This window comes from Rhineura floridana, chromosome 7 (genome assembly GCF_030035675.1).
Source record: "Rhineura floridana isolate rRhiFlo1 chromosome 7, rRhiFlo1.hap2, whole genome shotgun sequence".
Classification (NCBI taxonomy): domain Eukaryota; kingdom Metazoa; phylum Chordata; class Lepidosauria; order Squamata; family Rhineuridae; genus Rhineura; species Rhineura floridana.
Window position 1 is genome coordinate 112,464,067 of NC_084486.1, and position 19,081 is coordinate 112,483,147.

General features: G+C 41.4%; 1 protein-coding gene across 18 annotated transcripts in view; it reads right to left on the reverse strand.

The window, feature by feature from the left end:
• Positions 1-19,081, reverse strand: part of TFDP2 (transcription factor Dp-2) — a 152,638-nt gene that overhangs the window by 90,977 nt on the left and 42,580 nt on the right. For all 18 annotated transcript variants that reach the window (XR_009764081.1, XR_009764079.1, XR_009764080.1 and 15 more), the window contains 6 exons: positions 10,472-10,519; positions 9,145-9,307; positions 6,830-6,973; positions 6,167-6,235; positions 2,626-2,777; positions 1,518-1,684 (listed from right to left, as the gene is read on the reverse strand). Coding sequence is in view for 14 of the 18 variants with exons in the window: in XM_061636907.1 (XP_061492891.1) it covers positions 1,518-1,684; positions 2,626-2,777; positions 6,167-6,235; positions 6,830-6,973; positions 9,145-9,307; positions 10,472-10,519 (743 nt within the window). In the remaining 4 variants the exon portion in view is untranslated. The remainder of the gene's footprint in view (positions 1-1,517; positions 1,685-2,625; positions 2,778-6,166; positions 6,236-6,829; positions 6,974-9,144; positions 9,308-10,471; positions 10,520-19,081) is intronic.

Here is a 19,081-nt window from a genome sequence, read left to right on the forward strand (position 1 = left end):
TACACAGCATTCCAAATGTGGTTGCACCATATATTTGTATAAGGGCATTATGATATTGGCTGTTCTATTTTCAGTTCATTTCATAATGATCCCTAGCATGGAATATCCCTTTTTGACATCTGCCACACTCTGGGTTAGCATCTTTATTGAGCTATCCACTATGACCCCAAGGTCTCATTCCTGGTTAGTCACTGCCAGTTCAGACCCCATGAGCATATAAGTAAAAAAAACTTTTTGCCTTATTGTGCATCACTTTGTACTTGTTTACACTGAATTGCATTTGCCATTTTATCATGCATTCACTCAGTTTGGAGAGATCCTTTTGGAGCTCTTCATAATCCCTTTTTGTTTTAACTGCACTGAACAATTTGGTATCAGCAAATTGTATCACTGCTCCCCCCGCCTCTAAACCATTGATGAAAAGGCTAAAAAGGACAGGTTCTAATACCAATCTTTGGGGGATTCCACTTTCTACATTCTTCCACTGGGAAAACTGTCAACTTATTCTTACTCTCTGCTTCCTGTTTCTTCCAGTTACCAATGCACAACAGGACCTCTGCTCTTATTCCATGACTATTAAGCTTACTCAGAAGTATTTGGTGAGGTATCTTGTCAAAAGCTTTTTGAAAGTGCAAGTACATTTTGAAAGAAGGTAAAGCCCAGCTGTCACTTCCAGAATGATTAGCACCAATCGTGTATTTGGCAGCAGCCCATTTTATGTTTAGGCAGACTAGTCCAACTTTGTGGCCTCCAGACATTTTGGACCACAGTAATTATCCCTGGCTATTTGTTATACTGGCTGCTCCATAGCATGCCAAATTGTTAGGTACAGTAAGAGTTGTAATCCAACAACATCTGGAGGGCACCAGGTTGGAGGAGGCTGGTTTGAAGTATGAGAGAATCTACTTTATGTCACAACTTGTTTAGAGTTGTTCTTTAGTTTAGCTGTTTTTTTTTAATTGCTGTGAACTGCCCAGAGAGCTTTGGCTATGGGGCAGCATATAAATGTAATAAATAAATAAATAAAATAAATTTTGTGACCTGGTGTCTAGCAAGCCACTACAATGGAGCAGGCAGAGGAGAAACATATTTGTGCTTGTTGAAATACAGTTCTACTAGGACTTACTACAGCCAGAATAATCCGCTGGTCCCTTCTGTGGTTTTGACTGTCAATATGTTTGCTAGATACCTTAACTGAACCTGTGTACCATACTTCTTCTTAGGATTTTTTAAATAGGCGGACACTCCCTTAGTCTTAAATAGCAGGATGGCAAAAGGAATTATTAATGATACTACTTTGAATAGTCCATTCAGGCACTTTGGTTTGTTTACAAGTGCTGGAATCTCTAGTTCCAGAAGATTAATTTTAAAGCTGCTGTTTAGTTGTACAATCTTGCCAGCTTTCATAACTCTCTCAATGCTGCCATCCTCATGCAGACTGACATCATTAGAAACACTTCAATTAAGACAAGGCTTTGCATTTAATCAGCAATATGCAAAAACCACAATTACCTTACCTGTGACATAGTTTTCTAAAGCTTTAGGCACTAATGATTTAGCAGCTCTTAGGTCTGCTGATGAGCATTTGCCTGCCTCTAGGCCAAGTGACATTCCCATTTGCTTTAATACTTCAGTGTCATCATGGATCTCAAAAGTACTATCAAAATTAAAAAGGTATTCAAGTCTGCAAGAGAAAAAAAAATGAGTGAGATTTCCAACCAAGGCTTACCTGCAGTTTCTAAATTATATGTTAATAACTGTCCAAACACAATTACACTTGCAGGATTACTTCATGAGTCAAAATGTATTTAAAACATAACTAGGTACAGCAAGAACTTCTGACTGCATTTGTTCAACTGCCATCTCAGCAGGGTTCTTATTATTTTATTTCCCCAATTAAAAACACTTTTTCCATGCAAGGCAATAGGAGTCCATAACCTTTTCTCCCTTATTAAATAAATTCAATGTTGAAGAAAAATCTTGCTTGAGGCAAAACTTTTACTGGACTAAACCAAAAAGATTCTAAAAGTCATCTACAGACTCATCACTAAAATTCAGTATTCTGCCCCCGTCCTGCCCACCAAATGCTCTGTCTTCATCTTAAGTGTATTTCATGCCTACTTTAGTCTTCTAACCTTATAAATGGATAACAACTATTTCTAGGACAGCTTATCATTGTTCCTCAGAAAGCTGCCCTTTAAACAAGATTTTGTTGTTAGCCAAACATAAAGCCAGGCTTCAACAATTCTGCTTACTAGAGTGGTTGTGGTGTTGACCTCTGGCAATCATGACCTAAAACAAATTTAAAGGAAAAAACTGCAGCTATAGCTAAAACTACATATTGAAAAATGGAAATGGACTGCCTTCAAGTCAATTCCGACTTATGGCGACCCTATGAATAGGGTGTTCCTGGTACGCGGTATTCAGAGGTGGTTTACCATTGCTTTCCTCTATATATTACACTGCAAGAAAAAAGAGACTGGCATACACATTATTTGGGTGAAAACACAGTTTACCCATATCCTAATTAAATTAATTTGGTAGCATATCGATTAAGAAAAAATGTTTCTCAGGCTTACTACACAAACTTCAACATTCCAGCATGTGATTCCATAACACACTTACTTGTCAGGAGAGATGCTGCAATCTATAACTGTCCTTTTGCTTGTGTTTATTACTAGAAAAGGCAGCTGTATTATAGAATTCAAAGCTGGAGCACCCCAAGTCTGTTGTTCCTTTTGTTGATTTCTTTGTACCAAGTTTTTGAAAGCAATTTGCTGTAGAAGGAAAAGTGAGCAGATTAAACATAAAACACCTTTCCTGGGTGTCACCTCCAAGTTTGATAATTGTGCAAGCATTAGGTGAAACATCAAGAAGCTTAAGTTTTAGCATCATGGCAGTTTTTGAACTATGGAATATTCAACTAAACAAAGTTAAATTAGAAAGTGTCACATGGCAAGGTGATGGTAGACAGGACATGACATGGGACCTGCAACTCACCTCTGTGTTCAAAGAAATCTGTAACATAACAAGAGCCTGCTGGATCAGGCCAGTGGCCCATCTAGTCCAACATCCTGTTCTCACCGTGGCCAACCAGATGCCGGTGGGAAGCCCAAAGGCAGGACCTCAGTACAGGAGCACTCTCCCCTCCTGTGGCTACCAACAACTGGATTTCAGAAGCATACTGCATCTGACTATGGTGACACAGCACAGCCATTATGGCTGTAGCTGTTGATAGCCTTATCCTCCATGAAATTGTCTAATGTTCTTTTAAAGCCGTCCAAGTGAATGGCCATCACTGCCTCTTGTGAGAATGAATTCCACAGTTAACTTATGCACTGTGTGAAGAAGTACTTCCTTTTATCTGTCCTGAATCTTCCAACATTCAGCTTCATTGAATGTCCATGAGTTCTGGTATTATGAAAGAGCATAACTTCTCTCTATCCACTTTTTCCATGCCATACATAATTTTATATATTTCTATCATATCGCCTTTGACTTGCCTTTTCTCTAAACTAAAAAGCCCGAAATGTTGCAACCTTTCCTCATAGGGGAATCACTTCATCCTCTTGATCATTCTCGTTGCCTTTTTCTGAATCTTTTCCAAGTCTACAATATCCTTTTTGAGGTGTGGAGACCAGAACTGCACACAGTATCTGAAATGTGGCCGCACCATAGATTTATACAACGGTATTATGATATCAGCAGTTTTATTTTCAACACCTTTTCTAATGATCCCTAATGGAATTTGCCTTTTTCACAGCTGCTGCACACTTGGCTGACATTTTAATGAAGCTATCCACTAAAACTGCAAGGTCTCATTCCTGGTCAGTCACCACCAGACCCCATGAACGTATATGTGAAATTAATATTTTTTGCTCCAATATGCGTAACTTTACACTTATTTACACTGAATGTCATTGCCATTTTACCAGCCATTCATGGAGTTTGGAGAGATCTTTCGGAGCTTTTCACAATACCTGTTTTGTTTTTACAACCCTGAACAATTGTGTACTATCAGCAAATTTGGCCACCTCTCTGCTCACCCCTAAATCTAGGTCATTTATGAACAAGATAAAAAGCACAGGTCCCACTACCGATCCTTGGGGACTCCACTTTCTTCAGCCCTCCATGCGGAGAATGGTCCATTTATTCTTATTCTCTGCTTCCAGCTACTTAACCAATTCCTGATCGACAAGAGGACCTCTCCTCTTATTGCACGACTGCTAAGCTTACTCAGTAGTCTTTGGTGAGGTACCTTGTAAAATGCTTTTTGGAAGTCTAAGTACACTATGTCCGCTGGATCACCTCTATCTATATGCTTATTGACACTCTCAAAGAATTCTAACAGGTTAGTGAGATAGGACTTTCCCACGCAGATGCCATTCTGGTTCTGCTTCAGCAGAACTTGTTTTACATGCTTGGTGAATTTATATTTATTAACACCTTCTACCAGTTTTTCTGAGACAGATGTTAAGCTAACCAGCCTGATTTCCAGGATCCCCTGCCGCCCCGGATCCCTTTTTAAAAATTGGCATTACATTGGCCACTTTCCAGCCCTCGGGTATGGAGGTAGATCTGAGGCACAAGTTACATATTTTTGTTAGAAGATCAGCAATCTTACATTTGAGTTCTTTGAGAACTCTCAGATGGATGCCATCCAGACCAAGCAATTTGTCAATTTTACTTTGTCTGTTTAGCCTAGAACTTCATCCCTCATCACCACTATTTGCCTCAGTTCCTCAGATTCCCTTCCTGCAAATGTTAGTTCGGGTTCAGAGATCTGCCTTATATTCTCTACTGTGAAGACAGATGCAAAAACTTCATTTAGCACACCTTTGACTCCCTTGTCATCCAAGAGTCCAATCACTTCCCTAGACGGTCTCCAACTTTGAATGCATTTAAAGGGTTTTTTTTGTTGTTGGTTTTTATGTTCTTAGCAATTTGCTCCTCAAATTCTTTTTTAACATTCCTTAGTGCCTTCTTGCATTTATTTTGCCAGAGTTTGTGTTCCTTTTTATTCTCCTCATTTGAACAAGACTTCCAGCAGTGTCTCATCTATGCATTGAAACTACAAAGCTGTGCTTGTCTTGTCTGGCCCTGCGCATGGAACAGGTAGCATTTCAGAGAAAGCCACCTTGGAAGTCCTGGTTTTCAGCATCCTATCTAGTACCCTACATTTTGTTTCCAGGGCCTCACGGCTGCATTTCCCCATGTCATTGGTGCCAACGTTCATCATGACCACTGACTCCTCCCCACCACTATCTACAAAGCCATCTAAATGATGGTCAACATCTTCAACCTTCATGCCAAGCAGGCAAATCACCCTGTAGTCTGAATGCCTTTCACACATGCCACTATGTTCTTAATGATTGAATCACCCACTACTAGGATTCCTTCACCCCCCTGGGGAGATAACCTCAACACAAAAGGATAGCTGTTTGCCCCTCAAGGAATGGATCCCTTCTAAGAGATTTCTCTATTCCTTGGAAAGATGCTCTCCTTCCCTGAGGCCCTCATTCTCTATGATAGCAAGACAGCTATCATCCTTTGAGTGGGACGCAGGTATAACGTTTCTGAAAGCCTTATCCACAAAGCTCTCTGCTTCTCTCAGCTGCTCCACGTCAGCCACCTTGGCCTCAAGGAAACAAACTTGTTCTCAGAAAGCCAGGCGCTCATTGTGTCAAGGGCACACCCATGACTTCTGTCCAACAGGTAGATAGCCATACATGACAGACAGCGCAAAACACTGGAAACCCCTTTGGCTTCCTACCTACATAACTATTTTTGTAGTTTAATGAGTTAATTTATTGAAAGCTAAGGTTTTGTTCAGGTCAAGGGACAAATGGGCAGAGTGGTGTGCCCTCGCTTCCTCGCCATGCTGCCAAACTCAGTGTGTTGCTTAACTTGTCTTGACACTTCGTTAGCTGGGGGCTCCCTCTAGCTCTTGGAGCAGCTGTGACAAAACAGTACAAATTCTTATTTGCTCTATTAGAAGCTAGACTGCAGTTCCAAACACAAAGTTATTTTAGTTTACACCTGAAGGAAACACTGACGTGTACACTCTGCTAATTCAGGAATGCTTTGTATATATAAAAAACCTAAGCAATTTAACATTATTAAACATAATGAATTTAAGTGATATCTTAAATTTTGAAAAATATACCTGCAGTAGAAGGTCTTGCAGCTGAGCTCTCTTCTGTTTTATTTGTTCTATACGTCGTTGCTTCTCTATCTTCAAAGCATAAGAAATTAATGGTACAAAACAGAAGGTATATGCACTGAAGTATATTTTCCTCTTGGCAAAGCTGAACGTGCTTTTAGAGAACCCGAATTACAGCACACAGGACATATATTGTAAAATCTTCAGACACATTTCAAATGCCACCAGAGCCTTTTGTTTTACTGAATTAATGAAGTGAGGGTGTCAGCAAATTCTAAGTTAAATAGCTTTATAATGTGACAATATTTTAATATGGCTAGCCATCTGGCACTCTACATAGGAATTTTGATTGGGACCTAGTTCAAACTTCAATCAATATATTATTTCATATTTCAAAGTTACTAAATAATAAAAATAGCACTACATTTTTAAGTATGTACTGCTCTTCAATTAAGATTCCAGGGCAGTTTATAGTATATCTGTTAAGAATAAAATGTCAATATACAACCAGAAACATTAATACATTTCAACAGTTTTTGCTTGGGTGTGTGTGTCACACCAATAGTACTCCTGATTTATAAATATCTGTTCAAGAATTCATTTGCGGTCTCTGTATACAAAGTGGTGATAATGTTAACCAATATACACGTTCCACCTCTCACTCACCTCTAGGTTTTGACATTCTTGAGCAGAGTTTGTAGGAAGACCTATCCATTTGATTTCTTTTTTCTCCTTTGAAATAATGTTCATGGCCATCAATACATTGAGGGCATCATAAACTCTCCGCCTAATATTCTTCTGATCATAAGCCTGTTGAAAATGTGCTACTATTAAATATCATTAACTCATGACATAGGCAAAAAATAGTCTTAAATTATTTAAAAAATACATATGATTTGATTTCTTCATGCAGGTCATTACTATGAACACTAGAACTATTTTTTATGTCAAGGCTTGTGGAAAACCAAGGCACATACAATATCAAAACAGTGGTGGCTGTCCTTCCCAATCATATACATATACAGTAGGGCCCCGCTTTACGGCGTTCCGCTGATGCGGCGGCTTTCAATTAGGGGAAATTCCCCATTTTAAAGCCGATTTTGCACTTTTGCGGCATTTTCGTGCGACGCAACCCATTATAGTCAATGGGTCCCTAACCCGCTGTATCAGCGGGGCCCTACTGTATCCCATTCTAATCTATGTCTACAAAAGGAATAAATATCTTTCATATAAACAAAATCTATATTCATTTAGTTTCTTTGAAATTTAAGAGATTAAAATCTCAGGAGTTTTACTTTGTTATAGGTAATGCCCAAAGACATATATATTAACAAGCAGGCACATCCCACTCAGTCATTCAAGGCTGTGCTTTTGCAGACTGGCTGGAGCCCTAACAGGAGTGCTTCTTTTTTAGGAGTTGGAAATACACTAACATTTTACTACAGGTCCCAGTACTCAGAAAAGATTCTAAATAGAATTTAACAGACTTGTCCTACTGCCTGCCTGAATAAGCATTCAAGAATTAATACCCTCACTATCTGTATGGTTGGCTCAACACAAAAAACTAGGATTTATTTGTTTGTTTTATTAGAGGATTTGTAGTCTTTAACACACATAGAAACAGGTGCAATCAACAAAAAATTAATATAAAAAACCAGTAACAGGTAAAGTCAGTATGCAAAGCAGCAAAAATCGGAATATCATGCTGGGAAGGCAGTACATATTTGTGTTACTGTATCAGCAATTGCCACCATTGGCAAGTACAGTTTTCCCTAAGTAAACCTAAATTTTTGACCTCTGCTAACAACTAAATTCTACCATTTAACTCCAGCTCCCTACAACAGCACACACTCTTTCCAATCTGCATGGCCTTGCATCCACTGGGGTATGATCTGATGATGCTTAACCATTCCCATTAGAGGACTGTCTAACTATGTAATATTTTTGTAAGCTGTCACGTATGGGGGTGTGGTGTGGCAGCAGCATGGCAGGCAAGCGAGGTAAGGGAATGAGGGAAGCAAGGATGGCAGGCGGAAGGGCAATGAAGGAGGGGCGAGCAGGCAATGGGGGACGAGCAAATGGGTGGCAGGGATGAGCGGGTGGCAGGGGGCAAGCGGGTGGCAGGGACTATGTAGGAGGCAGGTAAGTGGTTGAGGTGGGGCCGTGGCAGCAGCAGCCTGGGCAGACGGAAGGCCAGTAAACTGCTTAAATGTGGTGGCGTCGGCAAGTACCAGGGGTGAGATCCCTCTGTTTGCGAGTCCCTGGGGTATGTGTATTTGGGAGTGCCTGGTATGTGTGTGTGTGTTTATTTGAGAGTCTGTGTGAGTGTGTTTGGGGGTCCATGGCTGGCGAGCAGAGCAAGGGGGGGAGGGGAGATCAGCGCAGAAGCAGAGTAGTACAGAATGGGTCTTTCCCAACACCTCTTCTCTACAAGCCTCTCTGGGATGTCAAAAAACACTCACGAAAGGTCCAAGTTGTGATGCAAGGGGACCTACAGTGGGAGGAGGAATTGCTGAATGTTAAGCAGAAGCAGCTTATATAAATGGGAGCTCGCTCACACAAGCTGCCTGTGCTACCATTTTCAGCAAGCCCTTTCCTGAGAGTCACCCTGACTCTAGGAGAAGGTTTTCAGCAGTTTGGTACATACAGTGGGAGTCCCACTCATGGGAGATTAGGTTCCCAACTTCTGCTGATCCCCCATATCCACTGCAGCCTCTCACACGTGAGGAAAAAGCTGTTCCTGAGAACTGGGACCCACTCTACACAAGTATGGTGGGAAGAGCTGCCCTAGGCAGCAGGGAGTGGGGAAATAGGGAATATGCAGACGCTCAGCTTGCATGAAAAGTGCTTTTTGCTAGTACAAAATCACCACTGGATATAACTCACAATGTTTTGTTTTGCTTATAGAGGAACATACTGATTGCAACAAATCAGAAGCAGCAAAATATTAGATACGAGAACGTTTTTTGCTTTCTACTTACTGAATGTGTAGCTAAATGGCTATTACAATGTGTAAACTCCAATACCAGCTCATCTGCAACTTCATTATAAGATGTTGTTCCTTTACGCTGGACCTTTTCACATACTTTCATTGAAAAATGCCTCAAACCTTTTCCATTTTTATCTCCTTTTTTGCTTCTTTTACTGTGTGTGAGAGAAAAAATAAGATCTTGAGTTTGACAACAAACTCCAATCACGGACTTCTCATGCTGTGCGGTCTTTTTGCTGGAAGCTGCAGCATGAAAAATGTTTATTTGGGGAAAAAATAATAAATATGTAACATTAGAATCAGGCTTGTGTTATTAATTCCAGTCTTTCTTGCAAGTATTTCTTTCTCTCTACATATATATTGGTGCTTATGCTATGAATATGTTCTGTGGAAAGCTTATACATTAAACCATCAAGCTGAAGTTTACTAGAATTTTGAAAGTGTAATACAGCCTATTTTAGAATTTGATCATATTCTTTGGAATTGAGCAGATTAACATTTTCAAAGAAAAACAAGTAGCAAGTCAAATAATTTATTCCAAAGCATTTCAAGCTCACAATGCTCATCTTTTGGAGATATGATTTTATCTTTCTAGTAAATTCTAAAATGGCAGACTAGCTTACAACTCACATATATTTAAGTCAAATGATCTAGCCCTGTCTTGGCTACTCTGATTGACAGTGGCAAATATAGCTATAAAGGAAAACCTTGCTCTATCAGATGAAATGCCCATTTTGTTCATTATCCTGCTTTCCGTTGTAGCCAACTAGATCCTAGGGCACAATGGCAATAGCCTACTACTATTGTTACTCCTCAGCAGCCAGTAGTCAGTGGCATACTGTCTCTGAATATGGAGGTTCCATTTACTCATAAAGCCTCAAGCAGAGATGGAGTGGAGATGGTGGGGATTGAACCTGGGACCTTTTGCATGGAAAGCATATACTCTGCTACTGACCTGATTCTCACCAGAAAGATATGAAGAATCCTATCACCCCCTTAAAATTAAACTGTATTTCCAAATATTTTGCAGATTTTAGCAATAACCCAGAGAATTATTAGCTCTAGGGAGACAACTGGATTCCTGCATTGAGCAGGGGGTTGGACTTGATGGCATTATAGGCCCCTTCCAACTCTATGATCTGTTAAAAGGTAGGCATAAAACAGAGCAATATTATTTGCACAAAGACAGTAAACTTAACTATTTTAGGGAAGAGGGGAAGACTCCAAAAGTTAAAAATCGAATGCTGCTAACAGATTCAACGGAACTGGTCAGCATATTTTATGTAGACATTGAATTGGGATACAACAGCAATACACACCTTTCTGAAAAATCTGATTCCATACAGTCTTGAGTTCTTTTTCTGTCCCTGTAAATATTAGAAAATGTCACACATCAAAATGCATATTTTATACTGTATTATGCTTTGTAGCACAAGATACACCCATCCTGAATATTTTAAGTTCTTGTTTTAAATCAGTGGTTCCCAAACTTTTTTTCTCCATGGATAGCTTGAAAACTGTTGATGGTCTTGGCGGACCACTTAATGCTTTTTCTGCCTGTTGTACCAATTGTAATGTGCTGTACCAGACACTGTATGATGTTTAAATTGTATTTGTATTGCTCCTTTTATTTTTCTTATATATTGCATTGTACTACAATTTACATTCCATAGAATTCAATTTGCAATACAATAATATACAATATAAGAAATAAAAGCAGCAATAAAATCCAAGTAAAAATCAATATGAGTATTTAATGAGATGGATGTGCCATCTCCTGTCTTCAATCACAAATCCTCAGATGGACTGCAGACCACCTGAATGAAGCTCACTGGTGGTCCATGGACCAGTTTGGGAATCTCTGCTTTATACGTTTTTTCAACTAGACAAATGGATTGAGCACAATTTGCAAATTTGGTTGCAATGCGCCCCAGGGGAATACAACTTAGCCTCAACTAAACTTAAATCCAATTAAAACATATAAATATGCATACCTGTTTTTCAACCTTGTTTATTTGTATATTGATTATTGTTTTACATAGTTGCACACTACTTACTGATTCTTTCATTAAGTAGCTTATTTATTTTATTTAGATTAATTTATAAAAATAAAACCAATGGGTTAGATCCAGTTGCAAGTTTGGCTGAGATAAAAAACTTCACATTAAAGTAATTCTGTTCAGCTTCATCTCCTGTTCACTTTCCTTCATTCCAGCTGAGGATTCTGAAACCTCAGGCCTTGCTGGGGAATGGGGGCTGATTAGGAGGTCTACCTGGATGTCCTAATAAGATGCTCATTTAGCACAGCGGCCCATAACCTTTCTATGACGGAAAAGGCTAATGGGATGGGATGGCTCTTTCAGTCCCAGGAGTTCTCAAGAAAAAGCACCACTGCTTGTCAGAATCATGGGACAAGTCAGAGGAACCCTGCCAGCAGAACTGGATGATAGCCAGCTGGGGAATGATTTCTCCTGCATCTTGTGCTGTGAGTGCCTAGAGCAGCTCTTGCCCTATTTTGACTTTCATAAGATTTATGTAGGGACCCACAGAGGAACAAACTAGCCACAACAGTTCTCATTTATCCTGTTCAGCAGACACTGTACCTCATCTGTTTCTTAAAACAGATTCTTAAGAGGATAAGATTTTTTTTGGGGGGGGGAGTCATGTAAACTGCCTTGTGCTCCTTGGAGGAATGAGGGGATATCCCTTTTGGGCTCTGATTTCTTCTTATCCAAGTTAATTTGTTTCTTATTTGTTTTGTGTATTTTGATTATGTGCAGTTGTACTTAAATTTAAAAAAGGGACAAAACAAAAACCAGGTCTTCAACCTGGTTGCCACCCTGGGCTCCTACTGGGAGGAAGGGCGGGATATAAATCTAATAAATAAATAATTAAAATAAATAAACCCATGTGGGGAACTGTGAATGTGCTTGATCCCCAAACAGATCTGAGAAGGCAGTGGAGGCTGAATAGTGAGGAGAAACCTCAATCCATCCTTTCATGGCACTATCATCCTCTGCTGGTTGCATGCTCAAGATTTGTGAGCTGGAGAAGACTGCCACTATGCAACTACAGTGGTGCTTGACAGTGCCTTTCTTCCAAACATGCTTTCCTTGGCTTGCCCCTAGAGCAAAGCAATTACTCAAACAAGCAGCCACATGCACTCTGCTTGCTTATCCTCCACAACCAGCCCAGAAGAAAAGGCTCATATGTAGAGGAGCAGCAGCAAAATTGTGGCTCCAAACAGCAGAAACTATTCCAAATTTTTTGCTGGGAGGTCCTGTAGGTGAACAGTTGTGGGATCTGGGAATGAGGGAGTTTACCTGATTTGGATGGGGTTGCACTACTGCTGAAGGAACAGGTACATACTCTGGGAATGCTCCTGGACTCATCATTGTCACTGGAGCGTCAGGTGATCTCAGTGGCCAAGGAAAACGTACCACCAGCTTTGGTTAGTACTGCAGCTGTGTCTCTTTCTAGACAGGAACAGTTTGGCTACCCTGATGCATGGACTGCTAACCTCAATACTGGACTATTGTAAATGAACTCTGTGGGACTACCCTTAAGGCTGATTTGGAACCTGCAGCTGGTACACAGTGTGGTGGCTAGTCTGCTAACAGATGTACCCCACTGCACACATATAACACCTATGTTAGGAGAACTGGACTGACTGGTAGTTTGCTACTAAGCAGGTTTAATGCTTAAGCCAGTTTACCTGAGAGAATGTTTTTCCCCTATATAGACCTGTTCAACCACTAAGACCTTCGGAAGACATCCTGCTACCTGTGCTATAACCTGAAAAACTCAATTATACAGCAACACAGAAATAGGCCTTTTCTGTATTGGTTTCTACTCTTTGGAATTACTTCCTCTCTGCAATACAGCAGGCCCCAATGGTGGTACACTGCTGTTGTTTAGTAAAAACATGTTTTGCACAAGCATTTGAATACAACTCTGTAGCAGGGATGGACAACCTCTGGGGCAAACACAGGCCACCAGGCCTCCCCATTTGGCCCACAAGGCCATTTTGGGGAAGTCATGCCCACCCACCCTACACTTGATCATACATGACTCAAATGTGGGGTGGGTAAGGGCAGGTCTTCAAATGAACACTCAGGAACTTAAAGTATGCTCCTGATTGTTCCTTTGCTGGAGCAAGGCACACTCTGTAACTCAGCTGATGGGTGGTAAGAATGTGTCTTGCTCAAGGAGGCGGAAGACGTTTCCATTCAATGGAAACAATTTCTCCCTCCCAGTGCAATTGTTGAAGCCGCCATGTATGGCTCCTTTCTACCTCCAACATCAGAGATGGAAAGGAGAATCATGGAGACACTTGCAAAGTATAGGGCTGGCAATGCTGCTTGTGCTCTGATTCCCAAGCTTGGAAACTCTGCGCAAGGGATTTTGATAGGTGAGCTGGACAACCTCCCTGTCAATCATATGACATCTAAATGACATAATGCGATTGATAGGTGGGCTGTAGGTTGGAGCCAGATAAAGATCTGGCCCCCAGAGCCAAAAAGGTTCCCCACCCCTGCTTTATAGGAAAGAGGGTGGAGGTGGTATTGCTCTGTATGTCAGAGAGTCTGAAAGACTAGAAATTCCAAAATGGGAAAAGTCCTCTACAGATCTGTTGTGAGTGGTGATACCGGGCCACAAGAGTAATTTAGTACTAGGGACATGCTATTGCCCCCTGATCAAAATGCTCAGAGAAATCTGGAGATGGAGAACGAGATCAAGGAGACACCCAAAAGAGTGAATGCTGTAGTAATAGGTGACTTCAGTTATCCTCACAGACTGGGTGCATGTGTGTTCCAGACATGACAAAGAGGCAACATTTCTAGATACTGAAATGACTGTGCCCTAGGACAGTTGATCATTGAACTGACCAGAGGCAGTAACCCTAGACTTAAAGAAGTGGCACCCAGGATCTGGTGTGAGACCTAAGTGTTGTTGAAATGACTGGGAACAGTGACCGTAGTGCTATCAAATTCATTATATATATGTAAATGGACAATTGCCAATCCAACCTGGTCAAAAGAGGGAACATCCCAAAAATGAGGGGATTAGTAAACATAAACTTGAAAGGGAAAATCAAGAGAGGTAAATCTCTCCAAAATGTTTGCGAGTTGTTTAAAGTCACAATATTAGAAGCTCAGCTTGAATGTATACCAAAGATCAAAGAAAGTATTACCAGGGTCAGAAGCTTAATGAGCAGTCAGAAGCTATTAGAAGCAAGAAGGCTTTTTGTCCCACTCTCATAAAACGAACTCATGAAGCACTTCTTCACATTGCATAAACTATGGAATTTGCTTTCACAAAAGTAGTGATAGGCAACAACTTGAATGGCAACAACTTGAATGGCTTTAAAAGTGAATTAGACTAATTAATTGAGAATAAGGCTATCATTGGCTACTAGTTATGATGACTATGCTTTGCCTCTACTGTCAGAGGTAGTATGACCCTGAATACCAACTTGGGACATATGGTTGGCCACTGTGAGGACAGAGTGTTAGACTATGTGGGCCACTGGCCAGATCCAGCAGGCTCTCTTATGTTCTTATTTCCTGACCATTGATACCAGCTTTAACAATACCTGGTACTGTGATATTTTCAGAGCTTGGAAGATTACTTTTTAAAAGTAATAAATTACAGTTACAAGTGCATGGCCCAAAAAGTAGTAATTTCTGTTACAATTACAATTGCTCTGAAAGTAATTGATTACTTTACTTTTTCTCAAAAGTAATCACTACAGTTACATTTCAGTTACTTTTTAAAAAACAAATGCCTACAAGGTGCTGGCCTTGGCTGCTGCACATCTAAGTAGCCTAAAACAACATTAAAAATAAGCATGCACACACAGAGGGTAGTAGAATATTTTTTTTATCTGTAAGATTAACAGAATGGCATAACAGCATCTCACATCCCCCACACCCCCAGCAATGATACTCCAGCACTTGAAATCAAATGTACACTTGAAATGCTGCATTTACAATACATTTCTGTTATGTCTCAAAACAACAAGATGCTCAAAGAGCACATCAGACAAGGAATGTCTTTTTACAGTCATTACATTGCCACCGGTACTGAACAGGTGTTCTACTGAATCTTGCTTCCAGTACTTGCTACAGGCCATAATTCTCCATCACAACTCACTGCAGCAGGCTGGGTGAGGGGACACAGAGCAGGCCACGTGGCATGCACTGCTCTGTCCTGCAGCACCTTGCCATCCCTCCTTCTGCCTAATGGTAGCACCGTTCCTGTATATCATAGCTCTAAGATTTCAGGTCTTACCTAACCTGAGACTATAAAAGCTGGGAGGGTTAAAGATGACATGCAAGAACCAAGGGTGATTTGAGGTTTTGGTGACTCCCTTCACCTTCAGTCTAGTGGGATTAAGTGTGTTAGGACTGCTAGCGAATCTTTACCTGCCAGACATACGCAGCATTTCTAAAAGAGCATTTGAACCAGAATCTTAGTACATTTAATTATGTCGAATCATTGCAAGGAGATGCACGTATGTTGAAAACAGATCTTTGCATCATAAAAATAGACAATAGGATGAGCATTTCAAATTACCTAAGTAATGAAAACCTATTACCGTGGTAGAAAGAGAATTAAGGTTATGAATTAAGCAATATTTTTGAGAGCAGCAAGGGGAGTGTTACTGAGAAAACTGGCCTTGTGGGAGGCCTAACTCTTTTAGATAACTTAGTGAAAAGGTTGCATAGACAAACTACCACTGTGGACATTTGAAAACAGCCTCTCATGCATTCTACATTTAGAAGCTGCCCCTCACACGCTTGAGGGCAGGGGCTTTCCAAATCAACAGACATCACATCCAGGCAGGCCTGAGCCCTGCTGTTTCCCTTCATAAATCAATAGCTGAACCGAGCCGTGCTTCATTTATGCTGTGGTTTATCATCTGAAACATCCAGCATCCAACCAGCACCTTTCTCCATACCCCAGTCTCAGATATTTAAGGTACACGGTACATTTCTGATTAAGGAAGGCCTGCTCTGCATGACATCTAGGAAGGCTGACAGCACAATCTTAACCATGCCTACTTAGAAGTCCTATTGCATTCAATGGGACTTACTCCCAAGCAAATGGAGTTAGAATTTGCAGCCTTAAATGCCTTCCTTTAGAACAACTGCAGGGAACCTTTGGCCCTCCAAATGCTGCGGAGCTACAATTCCCATCATCCCTGGCCATTGGCTGGGGCTGATGGGAACTGTAGTTGAGCAACATCTGGAGGGCCAAAAGTTGCCAACACCTGCTTCAGAATGTAAGCATTGGGCTCAAGCTACACTCGTCTAGGAATTGACACTTCTGACCCAGAAGCCCTCAGCTTTGCTTAATTACATCTATGTGACTTGAAGTACATATAAAACAAATACAATTTCTACCTTTTGGAGGTGGGAAGGGAAAGGGGACTTGTGTTTTTTTTAAAAAATCCATGACAGGCAGATATTATCCATGACAAGGTTTGAAATCAGCAAGATTCATGGAAGCAAATATTCCAAGGATCTGTTCACCCAGTATGGCCTTCAGAGTGAATAGTGAATTATACCACAAGTGCCTATATGCCTTATTTCAATGAATTTGTTCTTTGAAGTTCTCCCACTTACATTATTAATTGTTAATTGTTCTGGCATGACAGTTGGCTCTGTGTAGGATACTATTGTAAAAGTTCTACAGTGATCACAATTTGTTTCTAGCATTTATCCATTTTTTAAACAAATTTAATTAGGTTGATGCTTTTACTCTTTATGGGCCCTTTAATTATTGTCAAAATTAATCTAGAAATAGAAGCAATGTTTATCCTAGATCAGTGGTTCCCAGCCTTTATGAGCACGGGACCCCCTTTACAAGGTGAAAATTTTTTGTGACCCCCTCCCCCCAGGGAGGCAGGCTGGCTGCCAGGAAGGAAAGGGGAAAGCAGCCTTTCTTTGCAGGCTTGCTTCTTTTTGCTTCACAAAAAGCCCTCTCCTCTCATTCTAAGTAAGGGCGTTGCCAGTAGCGGCAGTGCAAGGAGACAGGAATCAGTGATAGTAATCCCCTCTTCTTCCTGGTAGCTCCACCCTCAGCCTCCTTTGGCATCTGCCATGTATTTTATAGGCAGATGCCTGCCCTTAGTGCGCCTGAAAGACGCTCTGGCACCTCAGCAAAAGGCCTCCCCTCTTGTTTGGAGCAAGAGAGAGGTGTCATCTGCAGCGGCAGTGGAAAGCAGACAGTGTAGAGGGAGTGAAGACTTTTTTAAAAAAATGAATAAATAATTCATTTCTTTACTGTTCCCGGCCCCCCTGGGGGTCCCGGCCCCCAGGTTGGGAACCACTGTCCTAGATGAAATTTCAATAGTTCATTATACCTTTTGAAATTAAAAAATAGGAACACAATTAAAAGATTAAACAAAAAAAAAATTATTAAACATGAGAAAAGGAGCTGGGACTTTCTCCCACTGGGCTTTTCCCAGGAACACAGGAGGTTGCCTTGTAGTGAGACCAACTAGGTATTGTCAACACTGATTGGCAGCAGCTTTCCTGGAAATAGGAGAGACCCACGGAGACACCCAGGGAATTGAACCTGTGCGCTTCTACATTGTAAAGCAATTGCAAAGCATGTGCTTTACCACCGAGCTGCTCCCGTCCTTTGCTGCCGCTGCCGCCAGCCTCTCGCGACACCTCCTCGCCTCAATTTCCCTCGCATTCTGGGCAAAGTAAGGCAAGGTAAGGGCAAGAGGCTTGGCTGGCACGGCTAGGGACACATGTGCCCCACGCAGAGCTGGACCCCCCCTGGGCATGTGCAGGCTCGCCCAAGGAGGACCCCCTCCCCTCCCCTCTACCTCCCTTGTAGCTTGGGCGCTCCTCTCCCCCACCTTGTTCTTTAAAGCGCCCAGGAAACAAGCGCAGCAGCAGGAGGCACTGCCTGGAAGGCAGTGGAGCCGAGGCAGTCAGCTGCAAGAGCCCCGGAAGGGGGAGAGGGAGCCAGCACCTGCTTTGCCACAGGATCCAGGCCGGTAGAATTAAGAGGCTGCAGGGGAGGAGCACGCCGGCTCCGTCCTCCGCTTCTGCAGCCCGGGGCTAGAGGATGTGCCAAGCAAGGCTCTTGCAAGCTGCCTGCTCTCACCTTTCCCCGGCAGCCTTTTGCAGCTCCCTGGCTTGTAGAGACCATACCGAAAAAGAGTGACTCTGGCGCCGGAGGGGAGGGGAAGAGAGAAGGAAGTGGCAGTCCCAGGAGAGTGGCTGGCCAGCCGACCAACCCTAGACGTCCTCACTGGTTGGCCCGAGTTGCGCCTTCATCTCCTCGGAGAGCCTTGGAGGGTTTCTTTACCTGGACGTTTGCGTTGTGGGAAATTGGAGCTGTAGAAACCCGCACACCCAAGACCAAGACTTCCCCCGCTTCCTCCCAAGTAACGTCCAAAAGTAATGATGGAAATGTTAAAGTTGCAGCTCAAAAGTAATGAAATGACTACTCGTTCTATTACCAGCAGAACGTAACGAAGTTACCCATTCGTTACTCAAAAAAGAAATAAATTATAAGTAACTCATTATTTATAATGAGTTACTTCCAAGCTCTGGATATTTTACTGATTAATTGTAACATTTTATTGGTATTTCTGTTTTTACTTTGTTGCAAACCACCTTGGGATTTATTTTTAAATGAAAAAGTGGTACAGAAATGATTTTTAATAAATAAAGTAACTAACAATAGGTCTCTCACTAGCTGAAAACCACATGCCCAATAAGCCTGAGAAGAATAAAAGGAAATTTTTATTTATTTATTTTATTTATTATTTGATTTATATCCCACCCTTCCTCCCAGCAGGAGCCCAGGGCGGCAAACAGAAACGCTAAAAACACTTTAAAACATCATAAAAAGACCTTAAAATACATTAAAACAAAACAACACTAAAAAGATTTTTTTTA